The sequence below is a fragment of the Cherax quadricarinatus genome, chromosome 60 (assembly GCF_038502225.1).
Source record: "Cherax quadricarinatus isolate ZL_2023a chromosome 60, ASM3850222v1, whole genome shotgun sequence".
NCBI classification, from domain to species: Eukaryota; Metazoa; Arthropoda; class Malacostraca; order Decapoda; family Parastacidae; genus Cherax; species Cherax quadricarinatus.
In genome coordinates this window covers 21,727,324-21,750,892 of record NC_091351.1, presented here as the reverse complement: position 1 = coordinate 21,750,892, position 23,569 = coordinate 21,727,324, and the positions used below count along the sequence as shown (strand labels likewise).

At 45.4% G+C, this 23,569-nt stretch overlaps 2 protein-coding genes across 2 annotated transcripts in view; one reads left to right on the top strand and one right to left on the bottom strand.

Annotated features, from left to right (window-relative positions):
* Positions 1-23,569, bottom strand: part of LOC138854474 (Y+L amino acid transporter 2-like) — a 179,197-nt gene that overhangs the window by 88,183 nt on the left and 67,445 nt on the right. The gene's annotated exons all lie outside the window — the stretch shown is intronic.
* Positions 8,133-12,675, top strand: LOC138854469 (uncharacterized). Its single transcript, XM_070098026.1, has 2 exons — positions 8,133-9,159; positions 9,829-12,675. Exon 2 carries the CDS (start codon positions 10,688-10,690, stop codon positions 11,873-11,875), a length of 1,188 nt encoding a protein of 395 aa, XP_069954127.1. The 5' UTR covers positions 8,133-9,159; positions 9,829-10,687; the 3' UTR covers positions 11,876-12,675.

The following is a 23,569-nucleotide window of genomic DNA, read 5'->3' as shown; positions in this document are numbered from 1 at the left end:
CACCCCACAATATACTGTAGAATCCCACAACACACTACCAGGCACACCCACCCCCACAGACCCCCCCAGAACACAGTGTTTGAGAGCAAATTGAAGATATGATACACCAACGCTGATGGAATAACGAATAAGTGGGAGTGGCACGAAAGAATCAGAGGCATCGCCTGACAGAATGATAACAGATGCCATCTTTCCAACGGATATCAGATCCTGAGGAAAGACAGAGGGAACAGAGGGGATAGAGGAGTGGTACTAGTCATCAAAAACCAGTGGGATTTTGATGAGCTGGAGAGATGGGGCAGAGAAGAAGCAAGAGACTATATAATAGGAAAACTTCAGTCTGGAGGTCCCAAGGTGGTAATTGCAGTGATGTATAACCCATCACAGAACAACAGGAGGCCAAGGCAAGAGTATGATGAGAGTAACAGAGCGATGGTTGACACACTGGCTGCAGTGGCCAGAAGGGCTCATGCAAGTAGGGCAAATCTGCTGATTATGACTTCAATCACAAAGAAATTAACTGGGAGAACTTGGAGCCACTTGGGGGCACAGAAACGTGGAGGGTTAAAATGATGGAAGTGGTACTGGAAAACATCATGTACCAACACGTAAGGGACACTACCAGAGAGAGAGAGGAGAGGATGAACCAGCGAGACTGGACCTAGTATTCACTTTGAGTAGTGCAGATATAGAGGACATCACATATGAAAGACCCCTCAGGGCCAGTGACAATGTGGTTCTGAGCTTCGAAAACATATTAAAGTTACAAATGGAGAGGAAAGCAGGAAGTACAGGACAAACAAAGCCAAACTACAAGAGAGGGGATAGTAGAGGCATGAAAAATTTCCTGCACGAGGTTCAGTGGGACACAGCACTGGCAGGAAAGTCATTAAATGAGATGATGGAATGTGACAACAATATGCAAGGAAGCTGAGGAGAGGTTTGTACCCAAGGGTAACAGAAATAACGAGAAAGCCAGGGTGAGCCCTTGGTTCACTTGAAGGTGTAGAGAGGCCAAAGCCAAGTGTGACAGAGAATGGAAGAAGTATAGAAGGCAAAGGACCCACAAAATTAATGAGAGCATTTGCAGAACCAGATAGGAATATGCACTGGTAAGAAGTGAGGCTCAATGACAATACTAAAATTACATTGCATCAAAACCAAATCTGACCTGTAGTTGTTGTACAGCCACATCAGGAGGGAAACAACAGTCAAGGACCAGGTAATCATGCTGAGGAAGGAAGGAGAGGAGATCACAAGAAACGACCGAGAAGTATGTGAGGAGCTCAACATGAAATTCAAAGAAGAGGAGGAGAAATAACTCCAGAAAGATGGAGTGGGGTACACCATCAAGTGTTGGACACAATACGTACAACCGAGGAGGAAGTGAAGAGGCTACTAAACGAGCTAGAATCCTCAAAGGCGATGGGGCCAGATAACATCTCTCCATGGGTACTGAGAGAGGGAGCAGAGATGCTATGTATGTCACTAACAACAGTCTGAGGTTTGGAAGACAGCAAATATAGTCCCAATTTTCAAAAAAGGAGACAGACACGAAGCACTAAACTACAGATCAGTGTCACTGACATGTACAGTATGCAAAGTCATGGAGATGATTGGTGGAGCATCTAGAAAGGAATGAGCTTATCAATGACAATCAGCAAGGTTTCAGGGACTGGACATCCTGTGTCACAAACCTACTGGAGTTCTATGAAAAGGTGGCACAAGAAAGACAAGAGAGAGAGAGAGAGAGGGGTGGGTTGATTGCGTTTTCTTGGACTGTAAGAAGGCGTTTGACACAGTTCCACACTAGAGATTAGTGCATAAGCAGGAGGACCAGGCAGGTATAACAGGGAAGGTACTGCAATGGATCAGGGAATAATTTCGGGAAGACATCAGGGAGTCATGGTAAGTGATATGGTGTTAGAGTGGGCGCCTGTGACGAGCAGCGTTCCACAGGGGTCAGTCCTATGACCGGTGATGTTCCTGGTATATGTGAACGACATGACGGAAGGAATAGACTGGAGATGGGTAGTACAGTGCCGGCACTTTGAAGCAGTGTAAGCATGCGTCTGGCAAGACAGTGATGGAGTGAATAATGATGGAAGTTTTTCTTTTTCGGGTCACCCTGCCTTGGTGGGAAACGTTCGTTGTGTTAATATATATATATATATATATATATATATATATATATATATATATATATATATATATATATATATATATATATATATATATATATATATATATATATATATATATGTCGTGCCGAATAGGCAGAACTTGCGATCTTGGCTTAAACAGCAACGCCCATCTTGCCATATAGGACAAGGGAAAATTTGTGTATACAATAATTTCGCCAAAATCATTCTGAACCTAACGAAAAAAATATGTTTCACTGTGTTTGATTAGTATTAAATTATTGTAAACAAATCTAAAATATATTTAGTTGGGATAGGCTAAAATAAATTGTTCTTGTTATAATAAGGTTAGGTAAGTTTTCTAAGATTCTTTTGATAATGTGTTGATGATACTGTGCTGATGACACTGTGATGATGACACCGGCCTGATGACACCGTGCTGATGACACCGTGCTGATGACACCGTGCTGATAACACCGTGCTGATGATACTGTGTTGATGACACTGTGATGATGACACCGTGCTGATGACACCGTGCTGATGACACCGTGCTGATGACACCGTGCTGATAACACCGTGCTGATGATACTGTGTTGATGATACTGTGCTGATGACACTGTGATGATGACACCGTGCTGATGACACCGTGCTGATGACACCGTGCTGATGACACCGTGCTGATGATACTGTGTTGATGATACTGTGCTGATGACACTGTGATGATGACACCGTGCTGATGACACTGTGCTGATGACACTCTGCTGATGACACTGTGCTGTTGACACTGTGCTGATGACACTGTGCTGATGACACTGTGCTGATGACACTGTGCTAATGAAACTGCGCTGATGACACTGTGCTGATGACACTGTGCTGATGACACTGTGCTGACGACACTGTGATGATGACACCGTGCTGATGACACTGTGCTGAAGACACTGTGCTGTTGACACAGTGCTGATGACACAGTGCCGATGACACTGTGCTGATGACACTGTGCTGATGACACCGTGCTGATGACAGTGTGCTGATGACACTGTGCTGATGACACTGTGCTGATGACACTGTGATGATGACACAGTGCTGATGACACTGTGCTGATGACACTGTGCTGATGACACTGTGCTGATCATACTGTGCTGATGACACTGTGCTGATGACACCGTGCTGATGACACTGTGCTGATGACACTGTGCTGATGACACTGTGCTGATGACACTGAGCTGATGACACTGTGCTGATGACACCGTGCTGATGACACTGTGCTGATGTCACTGTGCTGATGATACTGTGCTGATGACACTGTGCTGATGACATTGTGCTGATGACACTGTGCTGATGACACTGTGCTGATGACACTGTGCTGATGACACTGTGCTGATGATACTGTGTTGATGACATTGTGTTGATGACACTGTGCTGATGACACCGTGCTGATGACACTGTGCTGATGATATTGTGCTGATGACACTGTGCTGATGACACTGTGCTGATGACACTGTGTTGTTGACACTGTGCTGATGATATTGTGCTGATGACACTGTGTTGTTGACACTGTGTTGTTGACACTGTGCTGATGACACTGTGTTGTTGACACTGTGCTGATGATATTGTGCTGATGACAATGTGCTGATGACACTGTGTTGTTAACACTGTGCTGATGACACTGTGTTGTTGACACTGTGCTGATGACACTGTGTTGTTGACACTGTGCTGATGACACTGTGTTGTTGACACTGTGCTGATGACACTGTGTTGTTGACACTGTGCTGATGACACTGTGTTGTTGACACTGTGCTGATGACACCGTGCTGATGATACTGTGCTGATGACACTGTGCTGATGACACTGTGCTGATGACACTGTGCTGATGATACTGTGCTGATGACACTGTGCTGATGACACTGTGCTGATGACACTGTGTTGTTGACACTGTGCTGATGACACTGTGTTGTTGACACTGTGTTGATGACACTGTGCTGATGATACTGTGCTGATGATACTGTGCTGATGACACTGTGCTGATGACACTGTGCTGATGACACTGTGCTGATGACACTGTGCTGATGACACTGTACTGATGACACTGTGCTGATGACACTGTGCTGATGACACTGTGCTGATGACACCGTGCTCATGACACTGTGCTGATGATATTGTGCTGATGACACTGTGCTGATGACAATGTGCTGATGACACTGTGTTGTTGACACTGTGCTGATGACACTGTGTTGTTGACACTGTGCTGATGACATTGTGTTGATGACACTGTGCTGATGACACTGTCCTGATGACACTGTGTTGTTGACACTGTGCTGATGACACTGTGTTGTTGACACAGTGCTGATGACATTGTGTTGATGACACTGTGTTGATGACACTGTGTTGTTGACACAGTGCTGATGACATTGTGTTGATGACAAGGTGCTGATGACACTGTGTTGTTGACACTGTGCTGATGACACTGTGTTGTTGACACTGTGTTGATGATACTGTGCTGATGACACTGTGCTGATGACACTGTGTTGTTGACACAGTGCTGATGACATTGTGTTGATGACAATGTGCTGATGACACTGTGTTGTTGACACTGTGTTGATGATACTGTGCTGATGACACTGTGCTGATGACACTGTGTTGTTGACACTGTGCTGATGACACTGTGTTGTTGACACTGTGTTGATGAAACTGTTCTGATGACACTGTGCTGATGACACCGTGCTGATGACACTGTGCTGATGATACTGTGCTGATGACACTGTGCTTATGAGACAGTGCTGATGACACTGTGCTGATGACACTGTGCTGATGACACTGTGCTGATGACACTGTGCTGATGACACCGTGCTGACGACACTGTGCTGAAGACACTGTGCTGATGACACTGTGCTGATGACACCGTGCTGACGACACTGTGCTGAAGACACTGTGCTTATGACACTGTGCTGATGACACAGTGCTGATGACACTGTTCTGATGACACTGTGCTGATGACACTGTGCTGATGACACTGTGCTGTGACACTGTGCTGATGATACCGTGCTGATGACACCGTGCTGATGACACCATGCAGATGACACATTGCTGATGACACTGTGCTGATGACACTGTGCTAATGACACTGTGCTGATGACACTGTGCTGATGATACTGTTCTGATGACACTGTGTTGATGACACTGTGCTGATGACAATGTACTGATGACACTGTGCTGATGACACTGTGCTGATGACACTCTGCTGATGACACTGTGATGATGACGTTGTGCTGATGACAATGTGCTGATGACACTGTGTTGATGACAATGTGCTGATGACACTGTGCTGATGACACTGTGCTGATGACACTGTGCTGATGACACTGTGCTGATGACACTGTGGTGATGACACTGTGCTGATGACACCGTGCTGATGACACTGTGCTGATGACACTGTGCTGATGACACTGTGCTGATGACGCTGTGTTGATGACACTGTGCTGATGACTCTGTGCTGATGACACTGTGCTGATGACACCGTGCTGACGACACTGTGCTGATGACACTGTGGTGATGACAATATGCTGATGACACTGTGCTTATGACACTGTGCTGATGAAACAGTGCTGATGACACTGTGCTGATGACACTGTGCTGATGACACCGTGCTGATGAGACTGTGCTGATGACACTGTGCTCATGACACCGTGCTCATGACACTGTGCTGATGACACTGTGCTGATGACATTGTGTTGATGACACTGTGCTAATGACACTGTACTGATGACACTGTGCTGATGACACTGTGTTGATGACACTGTGCTTATGACACTGTGCTGTTGACACTGTGCTGATGACACTGTGCTGATGGCACTGTGCTAATGACACTGTGCTGATGACACTGTGCTGATGACACTGTGTTGATGACACTGTGCTTATGACACTGTGCTGTTGACACTGTGCTGATGACACTGTGCTGATGGCACTGTGCTAATGACACTGAGCTGATGACACTCTGCTGATGACACTCTGCTGATGACACTGTGCTGATAACACTGTGCTGATGACACTCTGCTGTTGACACTGTGCTGATGACACTGTGCTGATGACACTGTGCTGATGACACTGTGCTGATGATACTGTGCTGATGACACTGTGCTGATGACATTGTGCTGATGACACTGTGGTGATGACACTGTGCTGATGACACTGTGCTGATGACACTGTGCTGATGACACTGTGCTGATGACACTGTGCTGATGACACTGTGTTGATGACACTGTGCTGATGACACTGTGCTGATGACACTGTGCTGATGACACCGTGCTGACGACACTGTGCTGATGACACTGTGGTGATGACACTGTGCTGATGACACTGTGCTTATGACACTGTGCTGATGAAACAGTGCTGATGACACTGTGCTGATGACACTGTGCTGATGACACCGTGCTGATGAGACTGTGCTGATGACACTGTGCTCATGACACCGTGCTCATGACACTGTGCTGATGACACTGTGCTGATGACATTGTGTTGATGACACTGTGCTAATGACACTGTACTGATGACACTGTGCTGATGACACTGTGTTGATGACACTGTGCTTATGACACTGTGCTGTTGACACTGTGCTGATGACACTGTGCTGATGGCACTGTGCTAATGACACTGTGCTGATGACACTGTGCTGATGACACTGTGTTGATGACACTGTGCTTATGACACTGTGCTGTTGACACTGTGCTGATGACACTGTGCTGATGGCACTGTGCTAATGACACTGAGCTGATGACACTCTGCTGATGACACTCTGCTGATGACACTGTGCTGATAACACTGTGCTGATGACACTGTGCTGTTGACACTGTGCTGATGACACTGTGCTGATGACACTGTGCTGATGACACTGTGCTGATGATACAGTGCTGATGACACTGTGCTGATGACACTGTGCTGATGACACTGTGCTGATGACACTGTGCTGATGATACTGTGCTGATGACACTGTGTTGATGACACTGTGCTGATGACACTGTGCTGATGATACTGTGCTGATGACACTGTGCTGATGACACGTTCTGATGACACTGTGCTGATGACACTGTGCTGATAACACTGTGCTGATGACACTGTGCTGATGACACCGTGCTAATGACACTGTTCTGATGACACTGTGCTGATGACACTGTGCTGATGACACTGTGCTGATAACACTGTGCTGATGACACTGTGCTGATGACACCGTGCTGATGACAATGTGCTGATGACACTGTGCTGATGACACTGTGCTGATGACACTGCGCTGATGACACTGTGCTGATGACACTGTGCTGATGACACTGTGCTGATGTCACTGTGTTGATGACACTGTGCTGATGACACCGTGCTGATGACACTGTGCTGATATCACTGTGCTGATGACACTGTGCTGATGACACTGTGCTGATGATACTGTGCTGATGACACTGTGCTGATGACACTGTGCTGATGATACTGTGCTGATGACACTGTGCTGATGACACTGTGCTGATGACACTGTGCTGATGACACTGTGCTGATGATACTGTGCTGATGACACTGTGCTGATGACACTGTGCTGATGACACTTTGCTGATGACACTGTGCTGATGTCACTGTGTTGATGATACTGTGCTGATGACACTGTGCTGATGACACTGTGCTGATGACACTGTGCTGATGATACTGTGCTGATGTCACTGTGCTGATGACACTGTGCTGATGACACTGTGCTGATGACACTGTGCTGATGACACTGTGCTAATGACACTGTGCTGATGTCACTGTGTTGATGATACTGTGCTGATGACACTGTGCTGATGACACTGTGCTGATGTCACTGTGCTGATGACACTGTGCTGATGACACTGTGCTGACGACACTGTGCTGATGATACTGTGCTGATGACACTGTGTTGATGGCACCGTGCTGATGACACTGTGCTGATGACACTGTGCTGATGACACTGTGTTGATGACACCGTGCTGATGTCAGCATAGTTGCTGATCCCTGTATTCCCTGTATTATATAGCATAGCATATTAGTATCCTCCATGTGCTTTAGACACGAGATCCCTCGTAGGCCTTTGGCTTGGAGTGACGTCATGGGCATAGACATGGGCAGTGATCCCTTTGTCCCGCCCTCACTCAGCGGCAGACCGTCTAGGCGTAAACAGGCTAGGTAACTGTGGCTCCATCTCCCATCTCAGTCTGACAATATATCTACCATCCTACAAGTGTGTCTACTTTCAACCTGTGATATCTCCATTCAAGAACCCTTACGATAAATGGTGACAGCGGTGAGCCTGTAATTCTGACGATTACAGCGATTTCTGGAGATAAAGTTGTCGACCAGCAAGACGGCCATTTCGTGTTACCAGTAGGCCTACCGAGGTTCACCCCATCCAGCTACCTCAAGCCAGCTACTCTACCAGCTTCTACATTATTCACTGGTCAGTCTCTTTGTATTAGTGTTTCCTGCTTTTTTGCATTACTCCCGAGGGGTTGACCCGAGTTTGCAAAATAAGCCAGCTTCCAGTCTGTGGTGGGGGAGTCAGAACACCCGAGTCCAGTCCAGCCTAGCCTACTCCATCCAATTATTTTGCCTGCCAAGCCAGCTTCCACCCCTGCTGTGCTCATCGTGTGAAGTTATCAAGCTATTCTGTGTGAAGGGTTAAGATAAGCCAGCTAGCAACTAACCCAGGTGTCTTACCCCAGTACTCAGGCAAGCCACGTGACTAGTCTTCATCGCTTGTGATTCAAGTTCCAAGCATTCTGAGTGCTCCTTGTCATCCTTGTGGTGTTGTAGTATTTCGTGGGTTTCTCCTAAGCCAGCCGGCTTAGAATTATCTTCGCGGCAGTGTGGGTTTTCTCAGTGAGGCTTACGACGTTCAACCCATAAGCCCAGCCACTCACGATCACGTGTGTCGCACCATTGCCGGTCTCAGACGCCTCGCTCAGCCTTTACCCACAAACCCAACTACAGTCGGCCATTACAACTCACCTACCTCATCAGTGTTTTGGTGCTCTGCTAAGGGTTGTAGCACCATATTTTAAGGACCACATAGGGGGTCAAGAGCTAGAGTGTGGCGCGCCATCTTTAAAAGCCTCCTGTGTGTTGTCTCTCGCCGATTTAAGCGCAATTCTACGATCATCTGTGCAGAGGACAGCAGCAAGACGATATAAACAATCCATCAATCTCATTTTTTCAAGTGTTACAGCTATAATATTTTTTTTTTTAGAGACATTTGCGAGTGTTGAGACATTTCTTTTGTGTTCCCAGTGAATTTTTCTCTTAGTGACATTCAGTGACTCTTGATCAGACTCAGTGTTTATCATGTACTGATTGCATAAATTTCTTTTAATCTCCTTAATTCAGTGTTAATTTTCGTGCATTATTTTATATCTGTTGTGTTGTGTTTCTTTTTATACACACTTGAAGTAAGTACTTAGTGTTTCCTTTGTTGTGTGTGCAACATATGAGCAGTATAGAACTTGTGTTTAAACTTCAGAATTCCAGTGAATTAACTCAGTAAATTTTTCACCTCATATTCTGCATCACAACTCAGTGTTGTCTGTTATTTTTTTTTCTTCCTAGCAATTGTGTATTTTTGTTTGTTCCCTGTGTGTTGAACATTCTTGTGTTCATATTTTTCCATTCAGCCAGTGTTTAATTTGTCTTATTTCCACAGACAATAGTGCCATTTTTAAAGCTCCAGCAAGAAATCTGTTTACAAAATTTTTTTAAAAACATCAAGTTTCATTGCAAGAAAATTCTAGTACTGAGTTTATGTTGATGTTTTGTGCTCTGCATCACTGTAAGTGTTGTATTTCTTTTTGTTGTGTGTTTTAGCACCTATTATTTTTCATATTTTATTGAACAAATTCACTCTTAGTGCAATTTTTAAGTTCTCCTTCTAAAGTAAATTGTTCTTTTGCTTGTTGTTTAAGTGCAGTTAAGAGTTAAAGTGTTCATTCCTTGATATATTTCTTTTCTTGTGTGTTATAATTTTAATTATTGCACACAGACTCATTTTGCAATAATTCTTGTGCAAATATTGTGTTGCTATTAAAGTTTTTCTTGCAGAAAATTTTATGCAGTGTTGTGCAATACAGTTTCTTACAGTGCAGTTTCTTATGCTCTGTTCTGTGCATAGTATTTTATTCTGTCTGTCATTTTAATTTTTATTTCAGTGAATTGTGTGTTTGTTTTAATTTTTGCACAAGTTTATTGAGTCCATTTTATTATTTTATTGTGTATTTTCCTTGTTGCATTGAAAGTAAAGACAACTCACTGTGCCATTTATTCAATTTAAAGTAAAAGTTGAGCATATTAGATTTGAGCAAAGTACAAGCTCTCTTGATTTTCAGTGTTTGCTAAGTTGCATATTCTTCTTGTGTGAGTTCTTTGCTTACTGTGTAACTTGTCAATTTTTAATTACTTATGCAGAATAGTTAAGCATTTTCTTCCATTTAAGTTCACTGTGTTGTGTGTTCCTCAGTTATCATTTTCTTTGTTCTCTAAATTCTAGTTTTTACATTTTGGCAAACATGTCTCAAGTTTTCTCTAGCGATGCCTCAGCACTTGCTGCTAGTACAACCATTAATGTGTCAGCCCAAAATTCGAGTAACTCCGTATCAAACGATAGACATACTCAGACTTCTGGCCTGCGTAACTTCACTCGTGATCCGTATGATGCTATGCCATTATTCAATGGTGATCCAGACAACCTTGAAGGTTGGTTTACTGCAGTTAGAGCCAGAGCTGACGCTTCAGTTGATGGTCCCCCTTCTGAGAGTCTTTTAATAAGTATCGGAAAGGAGAGTCTAGCCCGTTCTTCAGCTGCCTCAAATGTATTTAAATTAATTCGTATGAAGGACTTCCAAGATCTGACCAGGTGGCAAGATTATGAACAGTTAATTCGCAATTATCTTGAACCAGTGCGAGAAACCGATCCGTTCGTTGTTCTCAAAGAATTAGTTTGCACAGCCCCGAGACCAGAAGAGTCATTAGAGGAGTTTGCTCTTCGTCTCAATAACCTAATGTCCTCATTTGTTAAAGCAGGCCGAAATTCAAGATATCTTAACGATAGTGATAAACCAGCCCTTGATGGGTTTGCCAGATTAGCTGCCTTTGGAGTCGTTAAACAACTAATGCCACCGACATCTAAGTATGTGTACAATTCAAGTCCGCTAGATGCTAATATGGGACCGCTTAAAGCTCTAATCCATGTACGAAATTTGTGTCCCGAGGGATCCTTCCCTTATCGTAGGTCTATGCCAAACACCTTGTCCAATCCTGTACCTCCTTTAGTTTGTGCTACTACCAAACCTCCCAACCGCAATCACTCACGCTCATCATCCAAAGCAAGTGTTAAGAGCTATCATTCCCGTAACACCCATAGTACGTACAGTAACCACAGTCAAATAATTTGCTACAATTGTGGTTTCCGTGGCCATATCGCTAGTAATTGTTATGCCAGTTACCCTAAGAAGCGTCGTACTGATGATGAGTACCAGTCAGATCTTCCCTACTGCACTCATCATAGAATTCATGGACATGATACATCTGAGTGCAATGCGCTCTACAATATGCGGTACTCTAGATCTTTCCATGGCCGTTCCAACCGCAGAGCCAGGAGAGGAAACAGACGTCGTGGTTCACAGTCTAATCAGAACCAGGCTCATTCTTCCAATTCGGGGGAATTAGAGCGCCCCAGTCAAACCGCCCAATGGTGACGGTAAGTGATAATGAGTACGCCATCCCCGTTCACAATTCCTTTGAAGCCTTAAGCAGTCTCGAGAATGACAATCCTGCTGATGATGTGGCTTCACACGTCTCTGACGTAGAGGAATTTGGGGATGAAGTAGAAGATGCTTTATCCGATGATAACTCAACTTCCTGTTTGCATATGAGTTCTAATGCAACGATTGGTCCATTAGTACAAGCTTCTGTCCATAATGCGCCCGTTCATGTGTTCATGGACTCTGGTGCGCAAGTTAATATCATTAGGTCTAGCTTGTTTAAAGAGAAGCGGTTACGACGTATCCTCCTCGTTGAACCAACTACTGTAACCTTCCTTGGTGGAGTAGCTGGTTCTCTTCTGCGAGTCCGAGGTCAGACTTCACTCACCTTTACTATCCAAGGCAGAGACTTTACTGCTGTTTTTCTTGTTGTCGACCAGATTGCTTTCCCTGGTGACCTTCTTCTGGGATTTGCTTCCATGCGAGACTTACGCATTGTGCTCGACCCGTACCGATGGCATGCCCAAATAGATGACTTAATCGTTCCATTCTGGGGTTACCAGCTTGGATCAGAAATCTGTCATACTGCTGCAGAGTATGATGTACGCATTAAGTCCTTACAAGCCAATGCAATTTCCAGTAGCGTACCCAAGCGGTCAGGCACTGGTAATTCTGTCACTCCCATTAGTGTTCCACCTATACCTTCAGACTTGCAGGATAGTGTTCCGTTGCCTCAAGTGTCCGAGGACACTCAGACTGCCTTGAGTGCACAGCCTATCCCTGCAATGACTGCTAGTTCGAGTAGTAGTTTCTCCACAGGGGATGCCTTGTCAGAAAACGATTACTTGGAACTAGTAATGCCATCTCTTGTTGATGTCACATGCCGTTTGCAGAAAGACGTCTCTGTTGCGGCTAGTGCTCTCACTAGAGTGTCTGTTGTTGTTCCTAATGTTCCAGATGGTGATACCGTCCTAGTTGACAGTGATTCCTGCAAGGTCAAAGGTTTATTTGTTGAACCTTCCTTACACATTGTAAGAGACAGTAAGATCCATTTACTCCTTGCTAACACTTTGGGTCACAGTGCTCGTCTCAGAGCAAATACCAACCTCGTTGACCTAGTTCACTATCCTTACCCTGTTCAAGTACAGGATGACGTGTCACCTGACCAGTGGGTCGGTGCTATTTCTACCGGGGAGACCTCATCCACTTCTCCGGATCAATCTGTTTCACCAGTTGAGGAGAAAGACTTAGCTCCTACTGACTTCCCAGACGAAGTCAAGCGTTTGTTGACTCTGTTGAACAAACGTCGTAAAGCTATTGCCTTACCAGGTGAGAAGATGGGTATAACGAACTTATTGTCCCATCGTATTCCACTTGAACCTGGTACTAGACCTATTTACATACCTGCGTACAGAATGCCTCATTCACAAGTTGCTGTCGCAGAGGAACTGATCAATCAAATGCTCAATGATGGAGTTATTGCACATAGCAATTCACCCTGGAATGCGCCCTTGATCCTAGTGCCTAAGAAGGATGGCACTTGGCGCCCGGTGATTGACTTTAGGAAGTTAAACGCGAAAACCATTCCAGATCGTTTCCCACTTCCTGTACTAGGTGACCTTTTACGCAATATCGGAGATAACAAAGTCTTCTCGACCCTAGACTTGTTACAAGGGTTTTGGCAAGTCCCTCTTCACGAGGACAGCCAAGAGTTAACAGCTTTCTCCACTCCCACAGGTCATTATCATTTCCTCCGTATGGCGTTTGGATTACGATCGTCTCCTATCACGTTCTCTAGACTCATGACCAATATCTTTAGAGGTCTGATAGGTAAAGCACTTATGGTGTACTTAGACGACGTAATCGTCATGTCCGAAGACGTGGACACACATCTGAAAAGACTTGATACAGTACTTGGAAAGCTTGAAGAAGCAAATTTAAAGATCAAACTGTCTAAATGCCAATTTTTCAGATCAGAAATTAAGTTTCTTGGTCACGTGGTCACTCCTAGAGGGGTTACGACTGACCAAAGTAAAGTAACAGCAGTATTAAATTTTCCAACTCCCAAAACCGCTGATGCCGTAAGATCCTTTGTGTGCTTAGCAGGTTTTTATAGATCTTTCATTGCTAATTTTTCTTCCATAGCTGCTCCTCTAACTGAGTTGCTTAAGAAAGATGCTCCTTTTAGTTGGACCTTCCGTCAAGAAACAGCATTCCAAACTCTAAAAGAAAAGCTAACATCTGCTCCCATTTTGAAATTCCCAGATTTTTCTAAGCCCTTCTATCTGACAACTGATGCTAGTTCCATTGGCATAGGTGCCGTACTAGCTCAGAAGACTGATAGCAAGTACAACGCAGTTGCATTTGCTAGCCGAGTCCTTACGAAGGCTGAACGTAATTATACAGTAACGGAGCAAGAAGCTTTAGCAATAGTATGGTCTTTAAAGCACTTCCGAGACATCATTTACCAGTACCCTGTTCATGTCTTGACAGATCATGCGCCACTGATACCTTTATTCCAGAACAAACAGCCTACTGGAAGGTTAGCCAGATGGTCCTTGACTATCCAAGAGTTCAATCCCACTTTTGAACATTTACCTGGCAAGTCAAATGTAGTCGCAGATGCTTTATCGCGACACGTTAGTGTAGTTACTGCAGATCCTCCATTTACTGTCGAGGATGTCAAAACTGCACAAAGAATAGATCCCATGTGGTCTGGTGTGATTCGATTCCTTCTCCAGGAAGATCCCATTCTTACTGTAAAGCCACCAGCACCCATTAGTGACTTTGTAATGAGTCAGGAATTACTGTATCGAACAGCCGAGTTGGGTACTCCAAGCAGAAGAGTTTACCAGTTAGTAATTCCACAGTCACTAGTGAACGTAGCTCTACAGCTAGTTCATGATGCACCAGGTGTTGCACACCCTGGTATGGATCGTTCGGTGAAACAAGCCAGAATGAAATACTTTTGGCCACGTATGGCAACTGACATTTCCGAGTATGTTAAGAAATGTAGTGTCTGTATGCAGCATAAAGGAAATGTCAATGGTCCTAACCCAATCCAAGTGTACCCAACCACTAGCGAACCGTGGGAAAGAGTTGCCCTTGATTTGTTAACTAATTTTAAATGTTCCCTCCAAGGCAACAAACATCTGTGTGTTATGGTAGACCATTTCACCAGATATTGTGAGCTAGTTCCTATTGCAGATAAGACTGCAGAGACAGTAGCTAAAGCGTTTAAAGAACGCATTATCTGCAGGCATACCACCCCAAAGTCCTTAGTAACAGATAATGGAGGTGAATTCTGTAATGAGGTTCTTGAAAATTTGTGTACTTTATACAAGATCTCTAAATCCACCATTGTTCCTCATCATCCTGCCAGCAATGGGTTAGCCGAAAGAACAAATAAGAAAGTACTTGATGTTCTGAGAGCCACTATCAACCCCAATAGTGAAACTTGGGATGAAGTTATACCAGATGTCCAGTGTGCCATAAATTCTGCTTACAATGCTTCCATAGGTGATACTCCACATTATGCATTGTATGGTGTAGACAAGCGTTTACCCTATGAGTTGTTATATTCTACTCCGAAACCTAATTACAACCCTGATGATTTCGTAGCAACTCGTACCAGCTTAGCTCAAAGTGTTTTTAGAAGAATCCGTGAAACACTTCATAAATCAACAGCAGAATTTACAAGAGTCGCAAACACTCGAGCAAAGCCATCTAAAATCAAAGTAGGTTCGAGAGTTATGCTGATTAACTTTAACAAAACGTCTGCAATGCCAAAGCTTGATCAAAAGTTTGTCGGACCTTATCGAGTAGTTGAACATATCACTGGAAATAAGTATAAGGTTAGAGAAATTAGTACTGGCAAATACAAAGAATCGCATTTAGATCATATGAAATTAGTATGCGATGTTGAGGATATTGCTACCCAGACTAATGTGACAGATTCTGACAATCCTCCTGATCCTGTACTCTCTATCTCAGATACTCAGTCAGATACTCAACCTGAATGTCGTTACTCCTTGCGTACTCGACAAGTAATGAGAAACCCGCAAGTATCTTTTGTAGATATTCCTTCAAATCTCTCTCAGTCAAGGCATGTGTTGGCCATTGCAGAGGAATTCGATCCTCCCAGAGATGATAACCATTCTGCATATGTAAACCTTACCCTCGCAGAATTGGGTTTAAATGTACATAGTCTGTATAATTAGATGTCCGAGATGAATGAAAGTGTCAACTGTGTGTTTATTATTAGCTGATCAGTTTGTCAGAAATTTTCGTGTTCACGTTCCCTCCGTATTCTGAGAATTAACAGTCTAGATTTGTGTGCACCGAATCTGCCTTTCTGTTAAACACTTCTTTGTATATATTTATTCTTCCTCAGAATCCGTAGAGTGCATGAATACAGATCGATCGATCAATTCCATCCATATTGTATAATGAATTGTTCTTATAGTTTGTAATGCATTATGTTAACACCCTCTATGTAATGTCCATTATGATACCATCCATTAGTTCTAAGATATATATGAATTTGTTATTGTATAGAATCAGCCCAGATCCGCCTGCCTGTTCAGCCTATAGATAGTAGTGTATGTCGGGACGACATACGTAACATGACCGAGCTGTCAGCATAGTTGCTGATCCCTGTATTCCCTGTATTATATAGCATAGCATATTAGTATCCTCCATGTGCTTTAGACACGAGATCCCTCGTAGGCCTTTGGCTTGGAGTGACGTCATGGGCATAGACATGGGCAGTGATCCCTTTGTCCCGCCCTCACTCAGCGGCAGACCGTCTAGGCGTAAACAGGCTAGGTAACTGTGGCTCCATCTCCCATCTCAGTCTGACAATATATCTACCATCCTACAAGTGTGTCTACTTTCAACCTGTGATATCTCCATTCAAGAACCCTTACGATACTGATGACACTGTGCTGATGACACTGTGCTGAAGACACTGTGCTGATGACACTGTGCTGATGACACCGTGCTTATGACTCTGTGCTGATTACACTGTGCTGATGAGACCGTGCTGATGACACTGTGCTGATGACACTGTGCTGATGACACTGTGCTGATGACACTGTGCTGATGACACTGTGCTGATTACACTGTGTTGATTACACTGTACTCGTGACACTGTGCTGATGACACTGTGCTGATGACACTGTGCTGATGACACTGTGCTGATGACACTGTGCTGATGACACCGTGCTGATGACAACGTGCTGATGACACCATGCTGATGACACTGTGCTGATGACACTGTGCTGATGACCCTCTGCTGATGACACTGTGATGATGACACTGTGCTGATGACACTGTGCTGATGACACTGTGCTGATGACACTGTGCTGATGACACTGTGCTGATGACACTGTGCTGATGACACTGTGCTGATGACACTGTGCTGATGACACTGTGTTGATGACACTGTGTTGATGACACTGTGCTGATGACACTGTGTTGATGACACTGTGCAGATGACACTGTGCTGATGACACTGTGCTGATGACACTGTGTTGATGACACTGTGTTGATGACACTGTGCTGATGACACTGTGTTGGTGACACTGTGCTGATGACACTGTGCTGATGACACTGTGCTGATGACACTGTGTTGATGACATTGTGCTGATGACACTGTGCTGATGACACTGTGCTGATGACACTGTGCTGATGACACTGTGCTAATGACACTGTGCTGATGACACTGTGCTGATGACACTGTGCTGGTGACACCGTGCTGATGACACTGTGCTGATGACACTCTGCTGATGACACTGTGATGATGACACTGTGCTGATGACACTGTGCTGATGACACTGTGTTGATGACACTGTGCTGATGACACTGTGCTGATGACACTGTGCTGATGACACCGTGCTGATGACACTGTGCTGATGACACTGTGCTGATGACACTGTGCTGATGACACTGTGCTGATGACACTGTGCTGATGACACCGTGCTGATGACACTGTGCTGATGACACTGTGCTGATGACACTGTGCTGGTGACACCGTGCTGATGACACTGTGCTGATGACACTCTGCTGATGACACTGTGTTGATGACACTGTGTTGATGACACTGTGCTGATGACACTGTGTTGATGACACTGTGCTGATGACACTGTGCTGATGACACTGTGCTGATGACACCGTGCTGATGACACTGTGCTGATGACACTGTGCTGATGACACTGTGCTGATGACACTGTGCTGATGACACCGTGCTGATGACACTGTGCTGATGACACTGTGCTGATGACACTGTGCTGATGACACTGTGCTGATGACACCGTGTTGATGACACTGTGCTGATGACATTGCGTTGATGACACTGTGCTGATGACACCGTGCTGATGACACTGTGATGATGACACTGTGCTGATGACACTGTGCTGATGACACTGTGCTGATGACACCGTGCTGATGACACTGTGCTAATGACACTGTGCTGATGACACTGTGCTGATGTCACTGTGCTGATGACATTGTGTTGATGACACTGTGCTTATGACACTGTGCTGATAACACTGTGCTGATGACACCGTGCTGATGACACTGTGCTGATGACACTGTGGTGATGACACTGTGTTGATGACACTGTGTTGATGACACCGTGCTGATGAAACTGTGGTGATGACACTGTGGTGATGACACTGTGGTGATGACACTGTGCTGATGACACTGTGCTGATGACACTGTGCTGATGACACTGTGCTGATGACACTGTGCTGATGACACTGTGCTGATGACACCGTGCTGATGACACTGTGCTGATGACACTGTGCTGATGACACTGTGCTGATGACACTGTGCTGATGACACCGTGCTGATGACACTGTGCTGATGACACTGTGCTGATGACACTGTGCTGATGACACTGTGCTGATGACACCGTGTTGATGACACTGTGCTGATGACATTGCGTTGATGACACTGTGCTGATGACACCGTGCTGATGACACTGTGATGATGACACTGTGCTGATGACACTGTGCTGATGACACTGTGCTGATGACACCGTGCTGATGACACTGTGCTAATGACACTGTGCTGATGACACTGTGCTGATGTCACTGTGCTGATGACATTGTGTTGATGACACTGTGCTTATGACACTGTGCTGATAACACTGTGCTGATGACACCGTGCTGATGACACTGTGCTGATGACACTGTGGTGATGACACTGTGTTGATGACACTGTGTTGATGACACCGTGCTGATGAAACTGTGGTGATGACACTGTGGTGATGACACTGTGGTGATGACACTGTGCTGATGACACTGTGCTGATGACACTGTGCTGATGACACTGTGCTGATGACACTGTGCTGATGACACTGTGCTGATGACACTGTGCTGATGACACTGTGCTGATGACACTGTGCTGATTACACTGTGTTGATTACACTGTGCTCGTGACACCGTGCTGATGACATTGTGCTGATGACACTGTGCTTATGACACTGTGCTGATGACACTGTGCTGATGACACTGTGCTGATGACACCGTGCTCATGACACTGTGCTGATGACACCATGCTGATGACACTGTGCTGATGACACTGTGCTGATGACACTGTGCTAATGACACTGTGCTGATGACACTGTGCTGATGATACTGTGCTGATGACACCGTGCTGATGACACTGTGCTGATGACACTCTGCTGATGACACTGTGATGATGACACTGTGCTGATGACACTGTGCTGATGACACTGTGCTGATGACACTGTGCTGATGACACTGTGCTGATGACACTGTGCTGATGACACTGTGCTGATGACACTGTGTTGATGACACTGTGTTGATGACACTGTGCTGATGACACTGTGTTGATGACACTGTGCTGATGACACTGTGCTGATGACACTGTGCTGATGACACTGTGTTGATGACACTGTGTTGATGACACTGTGCTGATGACACTGTGTTGATGACACTGTTCTGATGACACTGTGCTGATGACACTGTGCTGATGACACTGTGTTGATGACACTGTGCTGATGACACTGTGCTGATGACACTGTGCTGATGACACTGTGCTGATGACACTGTGTTGATGACACTGTGTTGATGACACTGTGCTGATGACACTGTGTTGATGACACTGTGCTGATGACACTGTGCTGATGACACTGTGCTGATGACACTGTGTTGATGACACTGTGTTGATGACACTGTGCTGATGACACTGTGTTGATGACACTGTGCTGATGACACTGTGCTGATGACACTGTGCTGATGACACTGTGTTGATGACACTGTGCTGATGACACTGTGCTGATGACACTGTGCTGATGACACTGTGCTGATGACACTGTGCTAATGACACTGTGGTGATGACACTCTGCTGATGACACTGTGCTGATGACACCGTGCTGATGACACTGTGCTGATGACACTGTGCTGATGACACTGTACTGATGACACTGTGCTGATGACACCGTGCTGATGACACTGTGCTGATGACACTGTGCTGATGACACTGTGCTGGTGACACCGTGCTGATGACACTGTGCTGATGACACTCTGCTGATGACACTGTGTTGATGACACTGTGTTGATGACACTGTGCTGATGACACTGTGTTGATGACACTGTGCTGATGACACTGTGCTGATGACACTGTGCTGATGACACCGTGCTGATGACACTGTGCTGATGACACTGTGCTGATGACACTGTGCTGATGACACTGTGCTGATGACACTGTGCTGATGACACCGTGCTGATGACACTGTGCTGATGACACTGTGCTGATGACACTGTGCTGGTGACACCGTGCTGATGACACTGTGCTGATGACACTCTGCTTATGACACTGTGTTGATGACACTGTGTTGATGACACTGTGCTGATGACACTGTGTTGATGACACTGTGCTGATGACACTGTGCTGATGACACTGTGCTGATGACACCGTGCTGATGACACTGTGCTGATGACACTGTGCTGATGACACTGTGCTGATGACACTGTGCTGATGACACCGTGCTGATGACACTGTGCTGATGACACTGTGCTGATGACACTGTGCTGATGACACTGTGCTGATGACACCGTGTTGATGACACTGTGCTGATGACATTGTGTTGATGACACTGTGCTGATGACACCGTGCTGATGACACTGTGATGATGACACTGTGCTGATGACACTGTGCTGATGACACCGTGCTGATGACACTGTGCTGATGACACTGTGCTGATGACACCGTGCTGATGACACTGTGCTAATGACACTGTGCTGATGACACTGTGCTGATGTCACTGTGCTGATGACATTGTGTTGATGACACTGTGCTTATGACACTGTGCTGATAACACTGTGCTGATGACACCGTGCTGATGACACTGTGCTGATGACACTGTGGTGATGACACTGTGTTGATGACACTGTGTTGATGACACCGTGCTGATGAAACTGTGGTGATGACACTGTGGTGATGACACTGTGGTGATGACACTGTGCTGATGACACTGTGCTGATGACACTGTGCTGATGACACTGTGCTGATGACACAGTGCTGATGACACTGTGCTGATGACACTGTGCTGATGACACTGTGCTGATGACACTGTGCTGATGACACTGTGCTGATTACACTGTGTTGATTACACTGTGCTCGTGACACCGTGCTGATGACATTGTGCTGATGACACTGTGCTGATGACACTGTGCTGATGACACTGTGCTGATGACACCATGCTGATGACACCGTGCTCATGACACTGTGCTGATGACACCATGCTGATGACACTGTGCTGATGACACTGTGCTGATGACACTGTGCTAATGACACTGTGCTGATGACACTGTGCTGATGATACTGTGCTGATGACACCGTGCTGATGACACTGTGCTGATGACACTCTGCTGATGACACTGTGATGATGACACTGTGCTGATGACACTGTGCTGATGACACTGTGCTGATGACACTGTGCTGATGACACTGTGCTGATGACACTGTGCTGATGACACTGTGCTGATGACACTGTGTTGATGACACTGTGTTGATGACACTGTGCTGATGACACTGTGTTGATGACACTGTGCTGATGACACTGTGCTGATGACACTGTGCTGATGACACTGTGTTGATGACACTGTGTTGATGACACTGTGCTGATGACACTGTGTTGATGACACTGTTCTGATGACACTGTGCTGATGACACTGTGCTGATGACACTGTGTTGATGACACTGTGCTGATGACACTGTGCTGATGACACTGTGCTGATGACACTGTGCTGATGACACTGTGTTGATGACACTGTGTTGATGACACTGTGCTGATGACACTGTGTTGATGACACTGTGCTGATGACACTATGCTGATGACACTGTGCTGATGACACTGTGTTGATGACACTGTGTTGATGACACTGTGCTGATGACACTGTGTTGATGACACTGTGCTGATGACACTGTGCTGATGACACTGTGCTGATGACACTGTGTTGATGACACTGTGCTGATGACACTGTGCTGATGACACTGTGCTGATGACACTGTGCTGATGACACTGTGCTAATGACACTGTGCTGATGACACTCTGCTGATGACACTGTGCTGGTGACACCGTGCTGATGACACTGTGCTGATGACACTCTGCTGATGACACTGTGATGATGACACTGTGCTGATGACACTGTGCTGATGACACTGTGCTGATGACACTGTGCTGATGACACCGTGCTGACGAGACTGTGCTGATGACACTGTGCTGATGACATTGTGTTGATGACACTGTGCTGATGACACCTTGCTGATGACACTGTGATGATGACACTGTGCTGATGACACTGTGCTGATGACACTGTGCTGATGACACTGTGCTGATGACACTGTGCTGATGACACTGTGCTGATGACACTGTGCTGATGACACTGTGCTTATGACACTGTGCTGATGACACTGTCCTGATGACACTGTGCTGATGACACCGTGCTGATGACACTGTGCTGATGACACTGTCCTGATGACACTGTGCTGATGACACTGTGCTGATGACACTGTCCTGATGATACTGTGCTGATGACACTGTCCTGATGACACTGTCCTGATGACACTGTGCTGATGACACTGTGCTGATGACACTGTGCTGATGACACTGTCCTGATGACACTGTGCTGATGACACTGTGCTGATGACACTGTGCTGATGACACTGTCCTGATGACACTGTGCTGATGACACCGTGCTGATGACACTGTGCTGATGACACTGTCCTGATGACACTGTGCTGATGACACTGTGCTGATGACACTGTCCTGATGATACTGTGCTGATGACACTGTCCTGATGACACTGTCCTGATGACACTGTGCTGATGACACTGTGCTGATGACACTGTGCTGATGACACTGTCCTGATGACACTGTGCTGATGACACTGTGCTGATGACACTGTGCTGATGACACTGTGCTGATGACACTGTGCTGATGACACTGTGCTGATGACACTGTGCTGATGACACTGTGCTGATGACACTGTGCTGATGACACTGTGCTGATGACACTGTGCTGATGACACTGTGCTGATGATGATGGGAAGGCTGTGTAAAAGACGGGAATTTTAAGTGGACGAAGGAAAGAGCAAAGTGATGAAGATAACTAAAAAAAAATTAGATATTGAAAGAGTGAATATGAGACTGTAT

Bases quoted from the DNA above. Each gene is read 5' to 3' on its own strand.
- LOC138854469 (XM_070098026.1), top strand. From the start codon at position 10,688: ATGTCTCAAGTTTTCTCTAGCGATGCCTCAGCACTTGCTGCTAGTACA.